The sequence below is a fragment of the Morus notabilis genome, unplaced genomic scaffold (assembly GCF_000414095.1).
Source record: "Morus notabilis unplaced genomic scaffold, ASM41409v2 Scaffold414, whole genome shotgun sequence".
NCBI classification, from domain to species: domain Eukaryota; kingdom Viridiplantae; phylum Streptophyta; class Magnoliopsida; order Rosales; family Moraceae; genus Morus; species Morus notabilis.
The window spans coordinates 91,593-111,684 of record NW_010365171.1 but is presented as its reverse complement, the minus strand read 5'-3'; the positions used below and the strand labels follow the sequence as shown (position 1 = coordinate 111,684).

Genomic DNA, 20,092 nt, shown 5'->3' with positions numbered 1-20,092 from the left:
GCATTTAATATCACTAAAATAATGAATATCACTATATAGTATAAAATATAGTATCATTATGATAATGATTATGTCATTTTTGTTATGTATTTATAATATTATGAAAATTTTGTTAAATTTTCACCCAAATATGAAATTTTGTCATGTAATTATCTGCGTGTTACACCAAGCCCAGATCAAGAGAGCACAAAAGAAGCCCACTATTTGAACTGAAGGCCGAACACAAAAACTAGTCAAAATCACTAAACGCGCCTCAAGCGGGCGCGGTACACAAGTTGAAAGAAACACCGAGGGGTTTTATTTCGTTTCTCTGTGTGTGTGTAAAATCTAATCTCTCATCACCAAACCCAAAAATGTTCGGCACTCCGTCGTCGACGCCGGGTTTTGGAACTCCGTCGTCGACACCGGCTTTTGGCACTCCGTCCTTGACGCCGGCTTTCGGAGCGTCGGCCTCTACTCCAGCCTTCGGCACTCCGTCGTCGACACCAGCCTTCGGCACTCCGTCCTCCACTCCGGCGTTCGGCACTCCGTCATCCGTTCGGGCGTTCGGAACTCCGTCATCCACTCCGGCGTTCGGAACTCCGTCGACGCCTTCTTTTGCCACCGGCGGCTTCGGCTCCTTGCTCTCCACTCCATTTTCTTTGCAGACTCATCAACAGCAGCAGCAGCCGCAGCAGACCTCATTGTTTCAGCAGCTGCCGTCCACCGGTGGTTTTGGCTTTCCGACTTCGCTCGCAACGGTGCCTCAGATTTCTCCCTTCCCTACTTCGCAACTCACAACTCAAATGGCTCCTGTCGCTCCTATTCCTTTCTCTCTCGCCGATCGCGATATTCAAGTTAGTATGGTCCTCAAATTTTTTCGAAACGCTAGGGTTTCCTCCTTTTGTCTTAATTTTCTGTACTCGATGTGCGATTTGGAACTTCTCTGTTCTTGTAATCTGAGTTAGGTTATCGCGACTTTGGAAACCCTAGGTTTGTTCATCTTTGTCAGATTTGATATGTCAATCGTAGTTTCTGTAGTTTTGTAGCATGACTTACTTTCTTTCGGAACCCTTGAGGTTTATTTCGTTTGGTCCTAATTTTCTATGTAATTAGGCGATTGTTGAGGCTTACAAGGAAGATCCTGGAAACCCTAAATATGCCTTCAAGGTGCGTTTTTATAGTTTATGTCCTTTCTTGTCTAGAGCTTATTGCACACGGAAATCCCCTCGTGTTTTGCATTCTATGCTCTGCTTTCTTCCTTTGATGCATTAATTCGTGTGTTGATTTTTGCAGCATTTGTTGTTCAGTGTAACTGATCCGCAGTTTAGGGTGAAGCCGGCTGGTGTATCAGATGTGAGTTTATTCTCTTCCGTTCCTTCTCTGGTATCTGGTGATACTCATTTTACTTTGAGCGTTACTTATCCTTGGCTTTCAACTAAATCCGGTGATTAGTTTGCTATGCCAGATCATGTGGGCAGAGGCTATGGGGAAGCTTGAGGGTATGGAAAGTACGGACAGAGAACGTTTATGGCCTCAGCTTGTTCATGGTTTTAAGGATCTTTCACAGCGTTTAAAGGTACTATTGTTAGTTTGAAGCATTCATATGCCTACTTCTTTGTTTTGTAATTTGTGTGTTGCTTTTGTCGTTGATTTGGAATACTAAGCATGATTGAATGGTGCTTTTGAACAATGATAACACGTATTTGTTATCCATTTGTTTTTTTTTGTTTTTTTAAACAATAAGTATAAATCTAAACCTGAGCTTCACTTAATGTATATTACTGTGTACATTGATATTGCTTGTTGATACCTAAAATATGCACGTGTAGTCAATTTGTGCTTTTGTGTGTTACTTGAAAGGAAGTTGATTGATATGCAATTGCCAAAAGTAAGAAATTATCCTGATTGTCTTTCTGTAGTTGTGTTACTTATGTCAATAAGTAGCCGTACTTTAACAACAACAGCGCATGTTAATATATTAGCAATGATACTATATGGAGTTCTCATTTCCTGATCACAATTAGCTCGGCTTGAGATTGCTTGATATTTTGCACTCCTGATTCTCTCTCTAAAAATATTATTGTATGCGATTTAGTAGTTGAAGGAGACTACCTAATGGGGAGATGTGGAGACCTCAAAAGCAACTAACAACCTACTTTTTGGTTGCCTGTTTTGCATTAAATCATAAGACAAACAATAGAAAAATACTAAATGTAGACATATACATCTATGGGCATGGTAATATTTCTGCTAGTTCTGTAACGTTGGAACTTCACTTTCCTAGACCTTACATGCACCAGTTGCAACCATAGCTAGCTATGATTATGATAAGCACGAACAAAGTCTAGCAATTTCCAGTCAATATACTTCTTGTATTATGCACAACGAATTACAATCAAGCTCTACGAGCTAAATCAATGGCAGAAAATTACAGAACTATGGAAACTATGACCTAGGTATGGGGGTGTTCGAGTGACCCCGTGCACTCCCAAATTCTAGATGATCACAGAAATTACCAGATCCCTCCCAGAATCCCCCTCTCTTGCTACTTATACAATCCTCATTCCCGTAACTAACTTTCCCCCCTAATCCTACCGAGAAACCACTAAGCATGCCAGCTCACACACCACTTGCCAGCTCAGTTTCTTGCTCTGCCAATACATCCACCTGCCCACTGTTATTTCCCGTATCTGCCACTCCCCTCTCCCGAGCCTTCCTCCTCACATAAGTAAATCGTAAAGGAGGCTTATCAGATTACAGTGGTAACTACTAACTATTAGTAATACTGTGTATATTTGCTGGGAAAAATATATGCATGAGAATGTTCCCTGTACTGGCTATGCAAAAAATGAAGAGTGGATTTGTAGAAATATTTTAACCAAAAAAAAAAAAAGAAGCAGACTTGCTGTTTTCATTTTTGAGTTGTGTGGGCAACCAGCCTATTTGCAATGTCACATCTTCAGAGGTTTTCCTTTAAGGTTTTGCTTTCCTTCTTGTTATCGTCATCTCTGAGTGACCCACCTACTTGTTGGATTCTGAAGTTCTGTCTATGTTGTTTCAGCTCCAAGATGAAGTTTTTCTTTCAGATTCTGAGAGATTGAGAATGACCCAAAGCAATGTGAAGATGGTATCCATTCACTGCTTCTGTTGTGTATCTACTGCCTGTTAATATAAACGTACGTCTTATAATTTTTTTTTTTTTTTTTTTTTCACATATTCTGCAGCTTCAAAGGCACTTTCAGGCAGACACTGTACCACGGATTGAAAGAATGAGACAGAAAGAGCAAGGTCTTCAACGGCGCCTTTTAAGGGTGGGACAATTTATGGTCTATGCTTGAGATTACTCAGTTGTTTTTGTGCACTAGAGCTTGCTTATGTTGTGTTTAATTTATCTTACTTGTGTTAAAAGGTAATGAAAATACTGGAGGCACTAGAGGGAAAGGGTTGCCGACTACCCTTAATGAAAGGAGAAGCTGAACTGGCCGAGAAATTAGCTTCAGTCACTAGACAGGTAGCCAATTTTTGTCCTTTTATCTTTTCTTTGATGCGTTAATAGTTCTTATCAGGCGATGTTACTGAAAAACCACACACTTTTCTCTTTCTAGTTGAAAGGATCTGGTGCTGAGCTTTCTAGAAGGGTACAAAACTTGCTCACGATATCCCGTGTTCAAGCGAATTCTATTGTTGGTGGTGGTTCTCTTTATCTTCCTGGATCAACCAAAATACATGAACAGAGTCTTGCTGATATGCAAGAGGTATTTCTTGAAGGCTTTCTATTCTTTAGTTGTTTTTTGTGATAAGAATGTTGTAGTTGTGCGCTACGAATAAAATTAGAATGATGAGCAATCCTTTTTGTGGGGCAGGTCTTACAACAGCAGACGGAGGCAATTGCAAGACTCGGGAATGTTTTGAAGCGAGATATCAGGGACATGGAGATTATGATGGCTGAAGACAGAAATGACTGATGATGTAAGCTAAAAGACTAACTTCCATCATCACCACTTCCTTTTTGTGTTTTGAGTTCGACTTTGATAGGAGATAATTGTTTTTATAGCGGAATTGTTTTGTGCTGGCTCTACATCTACAGCAGTGCGTGCTGGAACGCTCATCTTTTGTTTTTTGTTTTGTTTTTTATTTTTGCTTTTAAGATCACAAGATTCACAACTCTACTCGTGTAGAAACTAGAATTGTTAGAGCACAGATACAAGCAACTGTTGGTGGACTAAGTAGCCATGGGCTGGGCTGAGAGCGGTATCATGAGGCCTCGCAGAGTAGCTTCAATGTATTTGGATGCATTTCCAACGTAAAAAATTTCACTCTTTTAAACGTGTAATTTTTAAGAAATTTTTTGACCTTTTTCTTAGATACGGAATCGGCCTGGTAAATAATTCCATAAAAATTAAGGCAAGACGCCTGATTTCTAAAAAAACCGAAAGAAAAAAAAAGAGATAAGAAAAAAAAAGGGAAGAGGAGAAATACCCCTAGTATCCTTTCGATGTTTGGCTTACAAATATTTGCTCATTGATTTCTAGTAAATATATTAATTAAAAGAATATTAATCTGAGCGTAAAAATTTAGATCTATAGTGAGGGTAAGAAAAAGAATTGTGGCCCATTCTATCCTCCAGAAGTCCAATAAGAGCCTACATTTGGTTTGTAAAGCCTCGTATATCGACCTTGTTTCTCGCTATGCGTCACATCGTTAAATAGCGAATGGGCCCATTGGGATTAGCAATGGCCCAGTATAAGTACACGTTGGGCCAGAATAGTATATGTTGGCCCATTAATAACAATGGGCCCAGTTGTGATTGTAACAGCCCGGCAAGAGTTTGTGTTGGGCCTTTTCACTATGCTATCATGGAACTATGTGAGAATTTAATTTTAAAAAGAAAAGTAATTTTGAATTTTTAAATATGTATGAGTGTCTTAATAAAAACTTGGGGTGTCAATAAAATTTCCCCCTTCCCCAATTTGATCATTATTGGACTCCTTCTGGCCAACTAAAAAGTTCTACTTTAGGCTTCGTATTCGCAAATATCGACCTAGTAATTGATGTCAATTCTAGGATTACCAGCCCTCTTCGTGAAAAAAAAAAAACGTCTACCTCATTTGGCAGGAAAGTATCCCCGTATTGCCATCGTTCATTTATTTTACACAACATTTGGAAGTAGTGACGAGGTCTAACTTTCACCATATGCTTCTCCCATCATCAATAGCACGAGAGACGTCCAACCAGTGAAAAGCCGCGCCCCTTTTCCCTTGCCGTTCCTCTGATCGTATTGTTCAAACAAAAAGCCAGTTTGGTGATATTTGCGAACCACATTTCTGCAGCAAATGGACAACGAAATTCAACAAACCTTTGAAGAAGGCTGTTAAGCATTAACAATTAACAGGCAAAATCTGCGAGGGAATAGTACCTAATCAGATTGCCCCGCAAGTCATCGTAGATGGTTCTCGCTCTTTCTTTAAATGGTCCATCCTCTGGAACAAATCGAACAATAAATTAACGCAGAACCATGTAATTTGTTCGACTTTTTTCCTTATTTCTGAGTCTTTACCTTTAGAGTAATGGTCAAGTGCTGACAGAATCAAGTAATTCATTTGCATCCAAATTGGACCCCTCCAATAAGGAGGGTCATGCTCTGTGTTGCGTTTCATGTACAAGGAGCTGTAGACAAGATGCATAATTTATATTAAGCTAAAATCAAGAGTCTTGAGCAGTTAGTGGACATTACCCATGTAGAACTCATGCTAACCTTGTTTTGGCCAGAGATCGGATACCAAAATCAGTCCATAAGATACTTCTATTTGATATAAGGTCAAGTTGTTTTCCCAGAATCGATGATTCCTGTGTCATTGATAAATACAAGAAATTTATACTCAAAGCAAGACAACAAAATGAGACAAGGAAAGAAAGATGTCCTCGTATGTTCATATCCTCATGCTGAAATAAGTATAGTCAAATCATTTAGCAAAACAGATTACACGCAACTTACAGGTGGAATGAGCCTCCTCATGAACGGGAAAAGACTGACATAGCCAATGTGAGGAACCAGTCTCAATTGAGGGTTTTCTAATACTTCGCGAACAAACTCTCGACTTGCATAATTGTTTCCAACGTTTATTTCTTTCTGACTTAAACGAACCTTAGAGAACCAAATGGAAAAGCATATAAAAAGGGGGAGAGGATAATCGTCTTATATAATAGTGCTGTAGATAATAAATATAGCGAGCCAACAATACACTGTACGACATTAAATTTGTATGTATCACGTACAGTGTATCAGAAAATATTAGAATATAATACAAACAGGCTAATAAGATTCAGTTAAAGCAGGTCATTTTCTTATAAAAAAATCTTGAAGCAGAGAATGAAGAACATGTCTTTTAAGTGCTTTGAAATGACTGAAATGATATACACTTCTCAGGATCCAAGCCAGAAGACGTCCATTTCTTGGGAGGGAAAAATGAGGAAAATGAATCGAAACCCATCAAGAAGCAGTTATAGAACCTATTAACTAGACGGAGTTCATGCTCCTGCTCATTCAAGAAGAAAAGGCTTCCAATTCTAGGATGAGAAAAAATGTACAAGCAGGGAATACCTTCTCTGTATGGTAACCGAAATCAAGATATGCTCCATATTCATCATCAAAATGCATCTGTTTAAGCATCAAGCACAAATGAGATTAGCCAACTGCTCTATTAGTGATTATCTGCTCCAATCTAGGTACACATATGGAAACATGTGTGCTACACCCTTCAATAAACATATATATCACGATGGTATGGGAAACGGAGCCCACAGATCTAAATATAATGAAATGCCAGGAACCTAAATAGAATATAACTAAAATCAGTAACAGTGGACAGAGAACAATAAATTGAAACGAACCTGATTTAGAATTTCAAAACCTGAAAGAAGCTTGGCTGTGATACCATAATCCTGCATTATTTTATGATAAAGGTTCAGCAACATATATTCTGGTATCTCTTACAACCAACTTTAATCGCCTTAGGCCCATACCTTTCCTTCGGTTTTCTTCCCAAGCAGCTCAGTAATGGAATGCATGCAATCTGCTGCAAGATGCATCCAACATCTAAGATCCACGTGCCGTTCATCCTCAGTTGGGTGTGAAGCACGTGGATAATCATCCAGCCCAGAAGAAAGTGTCTGGAGATGAACAGAATACCAACAACAGTTTATTTACTCTTCATAAATAAAGCTTTAGCAATCCAAATAATAAGAAGGAATTGATTAAAACAAGAAAACTCCACATTGATAATGTCCTGATTTATGTAAATAAAGCATCTTAATCATGAGAAATTAGTGGCTAAAGTCAAACTATCCCAACTGGAACAAATCATAGAAAGTATTTGGTGTCTATCAAAATCCAAATTCCAAACAAATCTAGAACCCAGCTTGTGGCCAAAGGTTGAATGGAGGATATAGCTTTGGCATCCTTAAAGGTAATCAACTTTAGCAGACAATTTTTGATAAAACATCAAGCCCATACCTAATAACTCTAGCAGTGCAACACATGATTCCAAAAATAATTATTAAGGTCTGTGCCTAAAACTTAGCAGGGAAGACAAAAAAGAATTCTTTTAATGTAAAGTTGACAATATATTATTAAATGGCTTTTAATAGAACCTTTGGATTTAGTTCCCGAGTTGTTGAGTTGTCTCTCCCATGCCAATAGTAGCTACTCATTTCCTTGCCTGTGTACAAAGGTAACAGTTCAGTTCAATCGAATGATTTGTTCTGTTATGTGTATTTTTTTTTTCCAAAGACTCACAGCATCTCAGACATTATGCATACAACACACGAGTCTAGAACGTAGAAGAGAGACACGGTTCTCTATGACTCCACATATCGTGTGTTAATACAGATGTGTCCTTTAGCCAACAACAAGCACTAAATCTACCATGGCCACCATCCTTCAAACAAAAAAGGAAAGGAAACAAAGCAACTGGCAGCTAAAAAGGACCATATACCTGATTGGGTCGTATTGAACCATTGATACCATGCTTCTAAGCGAACAAAAGCACGTTCCAGGAATGAAGAGATTTCATTACTTTCAGTGGAACTAAATTTGTTTTTCTTTAAACCATGAACCAGATCTATATATATATATAGACACAGACAGACACACACACCCCACATTAGAGATCACCCTTTCATCAAGACAACAAAATCCACATAAGCAATACAAAAGGGACAAAAAAAAAATATATATAACATATGAATGTGCATCATTACAAATAATAGGGAAAATGTTTAACAATCTCAAGGAACCTGCTCAACAAACTTCTAAGTTCACCGGATTACAGAAATGAACTAGACTTGTTACCATGTAACACCAGAAATAAAGTTGGTGGATTGCCATTTGTTGGATGCTGAGCAACAAATTCCTCAGGGACCTTACTGCAATGACACAAATACACAAAAGAAAGATTTGGGAATTAGTTTTTAATTTAAATTTAAAACGACAACCTACTAATGCATATGATTGACCAAGTAGATACCTTAGAGCTTCAGCACCTAAAATTTGCTCACGTGGAATCCATCCATCGACATTCATTAGATCTAACCAGTGTCCAATAATATCCAAGGAAATATGAATATCCCACCGCCTGCTCAATATTGGAAAATTTACAAGAGAGCTGTCTAACTAGAAAATAATAATAACAGAAGAAGCAACTGAATTCTTACATCAGTATTTAACAAATAGACAAGAAGTGAAGCAACATACCAAATCAGTAGTTGATGAAAACCTTCATCCCACAAAAATCCTCTAGGAAAGAAAGGTCGACTTGGAACAGCCGTGTAAAGCTCAGCTGGCCAATATGCAATAAAATTATCACGACTTTCCAACTGCAAGAGAAAATTGCCTAGTGTATAGTTTTGTCAGAGGTCCACATTTAGGATAGCTGATCACAGACAAAAAAAAAAAGTAACAATTTCACGCACACAAAGCCGCAGAGAAAAAAAGGCTGCGTGAAAATTTAAAAGTCAGTATGAAATAAAATTATCTTTTTTTTTCTTTGTTTTTTGTTTTTGTTTTTGTTTTCTGTGCCACAGTTAATAAGCTGATCTGCCAAAGGCCCAATATCAGCTCCATCTGTCTCATTACCATGATTCATTAAGATATTCAATTGTCCCATTCTAAAAGGCTTCTCACAAAATCAAAAGAGGTCAGGAATCAATAGGTTCTCTTATGATGGTGATATAATTCTTCTTTTGGGATATCTTCTCCATAATAGATGGGGGAAAAAAGAAGAAAACATCAATTTACTTACCTTGGAATCTTTGGGGAGTGAAATTTTTGACTGGCCATAGAAGTAGCCAATGCCACCCAACATGTTTGCAATGGCAGCCTTACCAACAACAATAGATTCTAAATCAAGCTGAAAAGATAACAACTTGCTGTTAGAAATTCCTCTATTTTAGAGAGAATAGATACATAGGTGCAGTGGAATGAAACGGGAAAACTAATAGATATATTTTTTTCATGCCTCCACAAGCATATCTCTTTCTAAATTTGGGGAATCGAAAAAAAAAAAAAAATCTTGGAAGGCAGTTTTTGTGTAGCAGTACAGCTCTTGCATTTAGCATCAAAATCACATGCTTCTGCAATCCAGCATGATGCAACATTGTGGTCTACAGTAAATAGAATACTAGTTTAATATACCTTGTTGGCCATATTAAAGTTCTTCTCAAACTTTGCGTCAAATTCTCTTTGCTTCTCTTTCAGTTGACTGGTGAGTGAGGTACCTTCATATTACAAAGTTGGATGGATCAAAAAAAAAAAAAAAAAAAAAAAAGGGTTCAACTGAAAACACTTTCTTGGGACAAGCTTTAGCTGGAAGTCAGTGCTAGATGAAATCTGGTGAGAATGAAAACATACTAGACATCTCTCGGTGTTATAAGCATATACATACAAAACACAAAAAAGGCATCGCATATGTATGCACCCACTTGCTACAAAAATTTACATTTTAGCTGTATGCTTAGTATATCTATTACTAGAGGAAAGTATGGAAAAACCTGTAAGGCTGGTAATGCGTTCTTCTATTCTTGGAGACTCTGAATTAGCGCCCGAAAGATATGCAATATCTATCTTGAATGGAATCCTGGAAGAAATCTGCATAGAAATAAATCACAAGATGAGCTATATGAGACACTAAAAAAAAAAAAAAAAAAAAAGCTCTCTTAGTTCATGTATTGTAAGCTGGTAATTCCAAACCTACTAGCACTAATTACCTCAACGGCTGCATACCTGAAAAACTACAATATTTGGAGACACCTCAGATGTGTCGGACAACTTGAGTCGATCAAACTTTCTAGCCTTAGAAAATGGAAGCAAAAATTAGAGTTGCCAAGAGAAAGAAATTATAACACGTATAAAGCACATTATGTTAGATTAATAAGGTTAAAAATACAGTCATATTTCCATACACTTGTGTTGCTAGATTTTGCTGCACAAGATCAGATAAGTTGTGAATGTGAGGCGTCCTAAAACCAGAATAATGAACTTCCAAATCCTCCTGCACAATGAAGAACAAAAAGTAGGAAACAGGGTTCATTTCCCAAGATATTTAGCAACATAAATCAAAGGGAAAAAGATAAAGAACTGGAATGAAGTGTACTTGTAGTGACTAGTGTCTAATGAGGGTCATAAATTTAGTTTAAATTTGAGAAACTAAATTGGAAAAAGATAAAGACAGTGTGCTCTTTTGCTAAGATTACCTGTGATTTCATATGTAGCTGCCAACTTCCAACATCCCTTCGTGAACCAGATGTGAGCAGAGAATTCCCATGAATGTCCAAGGTATCTCCACTCAAACTTAGAACACTTCCATCTTCATCAGCCAAATAGAAAAAAAGATGTCCAGTATTTCTCCATGGTTCCTCGCTTTGCATAGCTCTACAAACAGAGAACAGCAAAAGTAAACAATATAGTATTGCATTAACGACGTAGACCTAATAAAAGCAACAAATTTCCACCAATTTCAACGTACAATGCTCCAATACAAAATATGCGGAATAATTTCCACCAACTGCATTAACAACGTACATTTCCACAACTTTCTATCGCAGAAAATTTACAAAAAAAAAAAAAGAAAAAAAAAAGAAGGAAAAGCACACACACACACACATAAGATAGAACTAGGTTAGGAAATTCAACAAATTTCCACCAATTTCAACGTACAATGCTCCAATACAAAATATGCAGAATAATTTCCACCAACTGCATTAACAACGTACATTTCCACAACTTTCTATCGCAGAAAATTTACAAAAAAAAAAAAAAAATAAAATAAAAAGAAGGAAAGCACACACACACATAAGATAGAACTAGGTTAGGAAATTTACTTCTCGTTTTGCAAATCAATTCTAACCGCCCAATCTCCTCCATAACCGCTTCCCTCCTGCTTCGATTTCAAGAAACTCGTGGCCAAGGTCATCTCCTGGTCAACAATTACTTGGTGACCAAAATCGCGTCCATTATGGTGGGTCCAACCATATAAACTCATCTCATCAGAATCTTGGCACACATGCCTCATGAAATACCTTCCGTCCTTTATACCGAGCCACATTAATCCAGCGATCAACGAACGAGGAGTCCTAAACAAGTGCGATATCCAATTATCGTCAGAATCACAGTCGTAATTCATGAAGATCGATCAAAATGTATAGAAATACGATTACAAATTCTTCCGACGAACGAACAAGGAAATACCTGGCACGAACTCCAAGGTAAACGTGAGGGCGATATGTTCCCCAATACAGGCTCTCCTTGTGATCGCCTTGAAACTGCGACGAACGGAGAATTCAAACACGGAACGAATACGCGACAGAAATGTGGAGAGATTGAGATTCAGATCGCGATTTTACCTGAGGAAGGTCCATGACTTTGGGAGCAGGGAAGGGAGTGACAACCCTAGGTCTTCGAGATTGTTCGGCGGGCTTGACGAGTTTATGGATGAGGAGAAAAATGAAGAAGAAGGAGATTACGCTGATTCCTAGCATCAGTTTGAGATCGACATTGAAGATTCGAATGGAATCGTGAGTTCTACCGCCTCTGCTAAGGGGTTTGGAATGAGGTTTTGGTTTTGGCGAAGAAGGAGGTTCGTTGCGGCCATAGGCGTCTGAGGAGGACTTGATTCTGCTCCGAGCACTTGCTCTGCCGCCTCCGGTCATTTTCAGACCAGGAGGTACTGATGTCGAAAGTCGGAGGACGCTCCGAAAAAAGTCTCTCTGTGTGAGTGATCAGTCGGGAGGAGAAGAATGTTAAGAGATGAACTCCGGCCAAGCTGAATGCAATCGAGCCCAAGCAATTTACAGCTCGGCCCAGTTCAATTTAGCTAAAAACATTTTTCTCAAGGATTATTACCACTATCGGTTTCAGTAATGGTAGTCAACAGCATATAAATTTGAAACGATTTTCAAGTAAATAAAATATTTTTGAAACAATCATAATAATAAATATCATACTCATCGATTTAATCATAAATGCTCATGGTAAATAATTTATTTATTTACCCTTCATATTTATCTTTACTTCAATCGGTTTGAAAACATAGATATTTATTTTTTTTTAAAACGTTTCAAAAGTATGTTTTATGTCTTTTTGTTATTAGTTTCTATGAGTATGTGCTATTGTGATCTTAAACTTTTTTTTTCTCGGTAAATTACTTCCTAAACTTTTAAATTTTGTAATAGTTTTAGTTTTAACATTAAAATTGATGAAAATTTACGAGAAATAATTAGGTTCTAATCGCATAGTAATTAAGTAATCGTTTAGTTGATGGGTTCACGTGATTTGTACCACGAGTTTATTCCAGTACTAAATGCACAAATTTTGACCCCAATTTAAACTATATGTGATGTTATAAACAAGGCAATTAGGCAAACCAGAAAAATCAGTCGCTTCGAAAAGGTGGCATGTATACCTATTCGGCATTCTATGGATCTGAAGACTTGCCTTTAGTCCTTTCGGACTAAAGAAAAGGTATGAACTGGAAAAAAAAAAAAAAAAAAAAAAAACTGTTCAAGTCAAAGATTAGAACTACACAAATGACATTTGTCAATCAAATAATAACAAGTCGATCACCAACATCAATTGGTCTAAAAATATTTTATTCAACTTTTGAAATCTCCTAAATTGTGCTCACGCTTGGAAATTGTTGGTACTTACTAATTGGAGTTTACTTCACAACAATTATATATGGCAATTTCACTGCAACATTAATTTGCAAGTTGATCATCGAAATAAGTCTCTTTGAAATTTTAGGTGTTTCTTGGCTACTTGGAGATGTGCAGTAGAAAAACCACTTTCCCATTTTTCATTGTAATTTTGCTTTTCTTAGTAGCAGAAAGAAATCTTGTCCAAGCCAACAGATGGTCTAATTCCAATGCTGAAAACTCTGCTCTTAGTTGCAGTACTAAGGAGAGAAACTCGCTTCTTTCGTTTAAAGAAGGTCTTAACGACACTTCGAATTGCCTTTCTTCTTGGGTTGGCAAAGATTGCTGCAACTGGTTTGGTGTCGGATGTAGCAACCAAACAGGTTACTTGACAAAACTTGATCTCCACAGTTGATATTTTTCTAGTTCCCCAGAAGAATCCAACAAAAAATCATGTAAGCAGTTGAATTTGGGGGGTAAATTGAGTCCTTTACTGGACCTGAAATATCTTGCTTACTTGGATCTAAGTGGCAATGCTTTCCAAGGAATTCCAATCCCAAGTTTTGCGGGTTCTTTGACGAATTTGCGATACTTAGACCTATCAGACTCGGCCCTTCTCTAATCAAGTTGCGAGCCCCCTTAGAATAGAAGTAGCTTTCTTTTATCCTTGGAAGTAGCTTCCCCAGTCCTATGACGGTAAGTAACAGGGAGATAGCATCCTTCCTTATTCTTCGGATTAGTGGGAGGCTGGCTTTCTGGTGGGGCTAAGTTCCTAAAGACTCACTTGAATACTGAGTTCCATCGGTGGAATGATTCCTCCTAGTATTGGTAATCTGTCAAAGTTGCGTTACCTTGATCTCCAAGCTATTTCGTATCCGCGCGAGCTTTGGGCATCAGACTTACATTGGCTCCCAAACCTTTCTTCCTTGGAGTATCTCAACTTGGGAGGCGTGAACCTTAACAAAACCTATGAAGGTTGGCTCCAAGCTATTAATATGCTTCCTTCCCTTCTGGAACTTCACCTGTCGAAATGTAATCTCGGTAGTTCTCTTCAATCTCTTCCACATCTTAATTTGATGTCGCTATTAGTTTTTGATCTCAGTTTCAACCACTTCAACTCTTCTTCAATTCTTCAGTGGTTGTTCAATATCACTACTCTTTTCAACCTGAACCTTTCTTGGTCCAATCTCGGAGGCCCCATTCCTAAGGTTATTTAAGGGTGCCTTTGCAATTTGCAAACTTTAGATCTTTCAAGTAAGAGCTTGTCAATGATTTATCAGGGTGTAGTAATGTTAGTCTAGAGTATTTAGACTTGACTGCTAATAAACTTAGTGGGCACTTGCCAAATTCTCTAGGATACCTCAAACATTTGAAGTACCTTAGTCTTTCCTACAACTCATTCTCAGGTCTAATTCCCCCATGCATGGGAAATTTGTCAAACTTGACTTTCTAGTTCCCCAGAAGAATCCAACAAAAAATCATGTAAGCAGTTGAATTTGGGGGGTAAATTGAGTCCTTTACTGGACCTGAAATACCTTGCTTACTTGGATCTAAGTGGCAATGCTTTCCAAGGAATTCCAATCCCAAGTTTTGCGGGTTCTTTGACGAATTTGCGATACGTAGACCTATGTCTTTCGGTGAAATGATTCCTCCTAGTATTGGTAATCTGTCAAAGTTGCGTTACCTTGATCTCCAAGCTATTTCGTATCCGCACCAGCTTTGGGCGTCAGACTTACATTGGCTCCCAAACCTTTCTTCCTTGGAGTATCTCAACTTGGGAGGCGTGAACCTTAACAAAACCTATGAAGGTTGGCTCCAAGCTATTAATATGCTTCCTTCCCTTCTGGAACTTCACCCGTCGAAATGTAATCTCGGTAATTCTCTTCAATCTCTTCCACATCTTAATTTGACGTTGCTATTAGTTTTTTATCTCAGTTTCAACCAAACTCTTCTTCAATTCTTCAGTGGTTGTTCAATATCACTACTCTTTTCAACCTGAACCTTTCTTGGTCCAATCTCGGAGGCCCCATTCCTAAGGTTATAAAAGGGTGCCTTTGCAATTTGCAAACTTTAGATCTTTCAAGTAACTATGACATTACTGGTGAAATAGAAGAGCTTGTCAATGATTTATCAGGGTGTAGTAACGTTAGTCTAGAGTATTTAGACTTGACTGCTAATAAACTTAGTGGGCACTTGCCAAATTCTCTAGGATACCTCAAACATTTGAAGTACCTTAGTCTTTCCTACAACTCATTCTCAGGTCTAATTCCCCCACGCATGGGAAATTTGTCAAACTTGGAAAAACTTGACCTCTCGTTCAACAATATGTATGCGACCATCCCGGAAAGTATCGGAGAACTTCAAGAGCTACGGAATTTAGATCTTTTCTATAATTCCTGGGAAGGCGTCATAAGTGAAGATCATTTCCGTAATCTTACAAATTTGTCTTGGCTTTCTTTATCATCTTCAAAGAACTCATTAGTTCTTAAGGTGGCTCATGATTGGGCCTTTCAATCTATTTACTCTTCAAATCAGTGGTTGCCAAGTCGGTCCAACATTCCCTGCATGGCTCAAAACACAACGACGACTCAGAGAAATAACCATTTCTAATGCTGCAATCTCAGACACATTACCTGATTGGTTTTGGAAATTGTCCCCACAGTTTGAGCAATTGGACCTTTCTCGCAACAACTTAAGGGGAGAACTTCCCGGTTCATCATTCTCGGTGTCCCTTTGGATTGTGGATTTGAGTTTCAATTTCTTTAAAGGGCCATTTCCTCTTTGGTCTAGTGTTGCATCTCTCTCTTTAAGAAACAACATGTTTTCTGGACCAATACCTTCAAGAATTGGCCATGTAATGCCGGGGTTGACTTTCCTTGACCTCGTCTCTGGGAACTTTATAAATGGTAGCATTCATCCATCCTTAATCAAACTGAAGAGTTTGGGAACTCTTGACCTATCAAACAATCTCTTATCAGGACAAATCCCTAACCATTGGGAGGGAATGCAAGATTTGTGGAGCATAGATCTATCAAACAATAACGTAACTGGTATGATTCCCAGTTCATTGTGCTCATTGCCTTATCTGTACTGGTTGCAACTGAGTAAGAATGGACTTTCTGGAGAGCTATCTTCTTCTTTGCGAGATTGTAGGCGATCGGTGCCAGTGATTGATCTCAGAGATAACATGTTTTCGGGAATCATACCGAAATGGATTGGCAAAAGACTTTTCTCAATAGAAATATTGCGCCTAAGAAACAACTTGCTCACCGGTAATATACCTGAGGAGTTGTGCCAACTCGCCTTCATCCATGTCTTGGATCTTGCTCATAACAATTTCTCCGGACCAATCCCCACGTGTCTGGGCATGATGGCTGGCTTTCAACATTCAGGCTTTTATAGTAAGGTGCCACCGTCAAAATCCCAAGACTTCATGAGCTATATGAATATGCAATTGGTTCTGAAAGGAAGACAAGATGACTATGTGCAGCTTAAGATAGTAAACATGATTGATCTTTCGGTGAATAGTCTCTCCGGGGAAATCCCAACAACTTTAACAAATCTTTCGAAACTGGTTGCCTTGAATTTGTCCATGAACCACTTGACTGGAAGAATACCGGAGAAAATCAGAGACCTGAAATTTTTAGAAACTCTTGACCTTTCTTGGAACCGTCTTGAAGATCCTGGTCCCTTGAGCATGTCTTCTCTTAATTTCTTGAGTCATTTGGACGTGTTACACAACACTTTGTCCGGAACAATTCCATTTACTGGTCAGTTAAACACCTTGAATGATCCGTCCATTTACAAAGGTAACTCGGGACTCTGTGGACCTCCCCTGCCAACCTTGTGCTCAGGGCCTAGCGTTCAAGTCACTGATCAAAGTAAAGAAGGAACCGATGATGAGGACGATGATCGGCACGACAAGTTTTGGCTTTACGTAAGTATTGGATTGGGATTCATCACTGGATTTTGGGCTGTTTGTGGCAGTTTGGTGATAAAAGACTCTTGGAGACATTCATATTTCAGGTTCATCGACAATGTAAAAGAGACTCCTTCGAATTATGTCACTTAATGGGGCTCATTTGCAGAGGAAGATGGAGGTGAGAAGACGTCAAGGTAATTAGTTTGATAAAGGCATGATACATTTTTTATTTCAAAATTTTCCCAGCTTTGATTCTTTTTATATTTATGGTCTTCCAGTGCAGTAATCGTGGTTCATTGACCTGTTGGGAGTTCAGAAATGAAGGACTCGGAATAAATAAGTAAAAAGTTAACTATTTGCTTAATTGGTATTTCAGTTAAAGGCTCCTGATGAATAGAGTACATGAAAATGTGCCAGGCAACGGAGAATATATATATATATATATATATATATGGACAATATGTATGCTAGTGTACATGATGTTATAATGAAGGCATTTGCTGTTTTCCTCAATATGCTTGTATACTCAGAACTAATTATGAATATTATTCATTTTCTTTTCTTTTTTATTTAATTTAATTTAATTTTTTGTGTTATCTTTCCACAAATACATCCCCATAGTTCTATACGATGAGAAGTATAGGTTTTTTCATCTATGCTAAATAGTTCTATATGACAATAATATGGATTTTTCATCTATGCTAAATTTACATGAGATGGTACAGGTGGAACAAATTGGTTCTACTTAGAAAATAGAAATGTTTCCTTCTTAAAAGATCCATTATTTAAGGCAGCTTTTTCTAGCTTGTCAGAATGATTTCTGAATTGTTAATATTAATTGACCAAAACCTTATAAGTGTTCACAGACAACTTGTTGATCAAATCATCAAAGACTAGAGTAGCGTTTTGTTTGGTGGATTGAAATCAGAATGCGAATAAGAAAATATATTTGAATTAACACTTAAATAAAATGAACATGATGGAGCAATTACAAATCTGAGAAAGAGTTTCTCAAAACAGGGAGAAGAAGCAAGTTCTTGACTCAACGCACAATATTTGAGATCAGAAGCAAAACTACAGAGATTTGCAGCAACATCAGAAAACTAACAGAATCCGAAAACCTTCAACTAAACGCTGCCTTTATCATGTCTTGGAGTTGCAGGAAAGCAAAAGGATGAGCAAACAAAAACACGTTTGAAGATCCAAAAGACAGTCTAAACCAAAACGAGAAAAGCATTGATAAAGCTGAATAGCTCTTATCCCTTCAACAATCCTCTGCATCTTATTTGAATTAATTATAATGGTCTCTTTTGGTTATTTATTATTATTGGATTGAAATAGAATAATAACGACAAAAATACAGTTCGTTTCATCTGTAATAATGTCTTTTATATTAAAAGTAGTAGGAAGGACAATTTAATATGTTAATAGGATTAATGGAAGGGGGCGACAAGCCATAACTATTCTCTTAAGACGTGACTACATATAAGACGGCCCACATATTAAGAAGTGTCCCTAGTGAGTCCGAGTTATTTACGTTAGAAGATGAAGCGAAGATGAAGCGAGTCAATCTGAAAATAGTCTCAAACTCTTCTTATGCAACTCAAACTTGCTTTTTGAGTTGACATCATGTTCAAAATGCAATAATTATTACCTCGGTCTACTTTAACTCTCTAAGAATACGTATTCATATTTTTCTTAAGATTTAGAGTTGACAGTGAAAGGGAGGCTCACTGAATACACTGGAATAGTTGCACTAGTAAATTTGATAGATCTTTCAGGCAACAATTTATGGGGAGAGATACCAAAAGAAATTGCTAATCTCTCAAGATTAGGCACTCTAAATTTATATCTCGGAACCATTTGGTGGGAAAGATACCAGAAAACGTTGGCAACTTGAAGCTCTTGGAAACTCTTGATCACTCTTGGAATCATCTTTCAGGCCCAATTCCTCCAAGCATGACGTCTATGACATCCTTGAACTATTTGAACTTGTCGTATAACAACTTGTCAGGACAGATTCCGTCTGCCAACCAGTTCCAAATCCTCGACAATCCGTGGATTTATGAGGGTAATCCAGGCCTTTGTGGGCCTCCATTGCCAACCAATTGCTCGTTTACAAGCAATGGTGAGAATTCAGAAGAGATCAGCCAAAGTGCAGAAGAAGAAGATGATGATCAGGTGGCACCCTATTGATGAATACGTCTCTGAGGCATGCATATTTCAGGTCCGCAGATGCCATGAAGGAAAAGCTCATGGCGTTCTTTGCAGTTCGAATGGCTCGTCTGCGAAAAAAGCTGAATACGCCCGCAAACTGAGGTATGTAATGACTTATTTGATAAAACTTAAACTAAGCACACGTTTTTCCCTTATAATCAATTTAATATTCTCTGTTTGTATTGTATGCTCACTGCAGCGATCGAGCTAGTGCATCCTTATATGCAAAAACTGAATGTTGAAGAAAGTAAAGAGCCATGGAAGATGAAGGAAAGAAGTCTATCTTGTGTTAGGGTTAGGGACATATATATTGCATGGTTAGTTAGTCCTGTCAGTGTGTCGTAAATCCCCTGTACCTTAGAGGGGATTCAAAATAAAGTTGACACTATTTATGGTCTGTAGTAGTATTACATCAGATTCTCCAAATAAACTTGTCATCTCATATGTATTTTGTGCTTACTCATATCTCTACGGTGCGGAACAATGATTTTTGTGCCAGCAAAAGTAACTATATATCACCGATTTTACATAAACTCAGCCATGGTTGAATCACAAAAAATTATTCTTGTCCATAAGTGCAATGAAAAAATTGAGAAGACGACTCTTGAGGCTGCCATTCTTTTCTTTCTCAAGTAGGAGATATTAGCATCCAGAGTGAATTTGCAATTGGGTAGTTTTGCCTTTGCTTTGCCTCTTTATGCCTGTGCATATATATATATATATATATGTATATATCATTGAGCATTTTGTTATTCAAATTTTAAGGCATAATAACATCTATGA

The 20,092-nt window shown here is 37.8% G+C and overlaps 3 protein-coding genes across 5 annotated transcripts; 2 read left to right on the top strand and 1 right to left on the bottom strand.

The window, feature by feature from the left end:
• Positions 1 to 253: 253 nt before the first annotated feature.
• Positions 254 to 4,681, top strand: LOC21388933 (nuclear pore complex protein NUP54). Of its 3 annotated transcripts, none has more exons than XM_024171828.1 (10): positions 254 to 836; positions 1,096 to 1,149; positions 1,276 to 1,335; positions 1,448 to 1,558; positions 3,044 to 3,109; positions 3,207 to 3,293; positions 3,392 to 3,493; positions 3,588 to 3,737; positions 3,846 to 3,951; positions 4,131 to 4,681. In XM_024171828.1, the coding sequence occupies exons 1-9, from the start codon at positions 354 to 356 to the stop codon at positions 3,945 to 3,947; spliced, it is 1,215 nt and encodes a 404-aa protein (XP_024027596.1). In that variant the 5' UTR covers positions 254 to 353; the 3' UTR covers positions 3,948 to 3,951; positions 4,131 to 4,681. The 3 variants fall into 3 exon arrangements, with proteins under 3 accessions (XP_024027596.1, XP_024027595.1, XP_010105793.1); XM_024171827.1 differs by having other exon boundaries at positions 4,037 to 4,681; XM_010107491.2 differs by having other exon boundaries at positions 3,846 to 4,681.
• Positions 4,682 to 5,064: 383 nt separating this feature from the next.
• Positions 5,065 to 12,360, bottom strand: LOC21388932 (mannosyl-oligosaccharide glucosidase GCS1). Its single transcript, XM_024171820.1, has 22 exons — positions 11,881 to 12,360; positions 11,726 to 11,799; positions 11,359 to 11,610; positions 10,732 to 10,909; positions 10,441 to 10,529; positions 10,262 to 10,325; positions 10,030 to 10,126; positions 9,674 to 9,756; positions 9,282 to 9,389; positions 8,735 to 8,856; positions 8,508 to 8,615; positions 8,333 to 8,406; positions 7,977 to 8,102; positions 7,633 to 7,700; positions 7,006 to 7,152; positions 6,874 to 6,924; positions 6,584 to 6,640; positions 5,978 to 6,127; positions 5,738 to 5,829; positions 5,540 to 5,649; positions 5,399 to 5,462; positions 5,065 to 5,306 (listed from the first exon to the last, which is right to left on the bottom strand). Exons 1-22 carry the CDS (start codon positions 12,184 to 12,186, stop codon positions 5,162 to 5,164), a joined length of 2,565 nt encoding a protein of 854 aa, XP_024027588.1. The 5' UTR covers positions 12,187 to 12,360; the 3' UTR covers positions 5,065 to 5,161.
• A 2,437-nt stretch (positions 12,361 to 14,797) lies between these two features.
• On the top strand, positions 14,798 to 17,242 carry LOC21388931 (probably inactive leucine-rich repeat receptor-like protein kinase At3g28040). Its single transcript, XM_024171821.1, has 3 exons — positions 14,798 to 15,044; positions 15,245 to 15,660; positions 15,833 to 17,242. Exons 1-3 carry the CDS (start codon positions 14,798 to 14,800, stop codon positions 17,240 to 17,242), a joined length of 2,073 nt encoding a protein of 690 aa, XP_024027589.1.
• The last annotated feature ends 2,850 nt before the right edge of the window (positions 17,243 to 20,092 follow it).

What these genes read in the sequence shown, in the direction of transcription:
- LOC21388933 (XM_024171828.1), top strand. Translation starts at nt 354, where the DNA reads ATGTTCGGCACTCCGTCGTCGACGCCGGGTTTTGGAACTCCGTCGTCG. An exon ending in ACCCTAAATATGCCTTCAAG is followed by an intron (nt 1,150 to 1,275) that starts GTGCGTTTTTAT and finishes TGATTTTTGCAG; the next exon opens with CATTTGTTGTTCAGTGTAAC. An exon ending in ATCTTTCACAGCGTTTAAAG is followed by an intron (nt 1,559 to 3,043) that starts GTACTATTGTTA and finishes ATGTTGTTTCAG; the next exon opens with CTCCAAGATGAAGTTTTTCT.
- LOC21388932 (XM_024171820.1), bottom strand. Translation starts at nt 12,186, where the DNA reads ATGACCGGAGGCGGCAGAGCAAGTGCTCGGAGCAGAATCAAGTCCTCC. An exon ending in ATTGATTTGCAAAACGAGAA is followed by an intron (nt 10,910 to 11,358) that starts GTAAATTTCCTA and finishes CTCTGTTTGTAG; the next exon opens with AGCTATGCAAAGCGAGGAAC. An exon ending in CACTCCCCAAAGATTCCAAG is followed by an intron (nt 8,857 to 9,281) that starts GTAAGTAAATTG and finishes TTTCTCTTGCAG; the next exon opens with TTGGAAAGTCGTGATAATTT.
- LOC21388931 (XM_024171821.1), top strand. Translation starts at nt 14,798, where the DNA reads ATGTCTTTCGGTGAAATGATTCCTCCTAGTATTGGTAATCTGTCAAAG. An exon ending in CCCGTCGAAATGTAATCTCG is followed by an intron (nt 15,045 to 15,244) that starts GTAATTCTCTTC and finishes TGCAAACTTTAG; the next exon opens with ATCTTTCAAGTAACTATGAC. An exon ending in AGAACTCATTAGTTCTTAAG is followed by an intron (nt 15,661 to 15,832) that starts GTGGCTCATGAT and finishes TTGTCCCCACAG; the next exon opens with TTTGAGCAATTGGACCTTTC.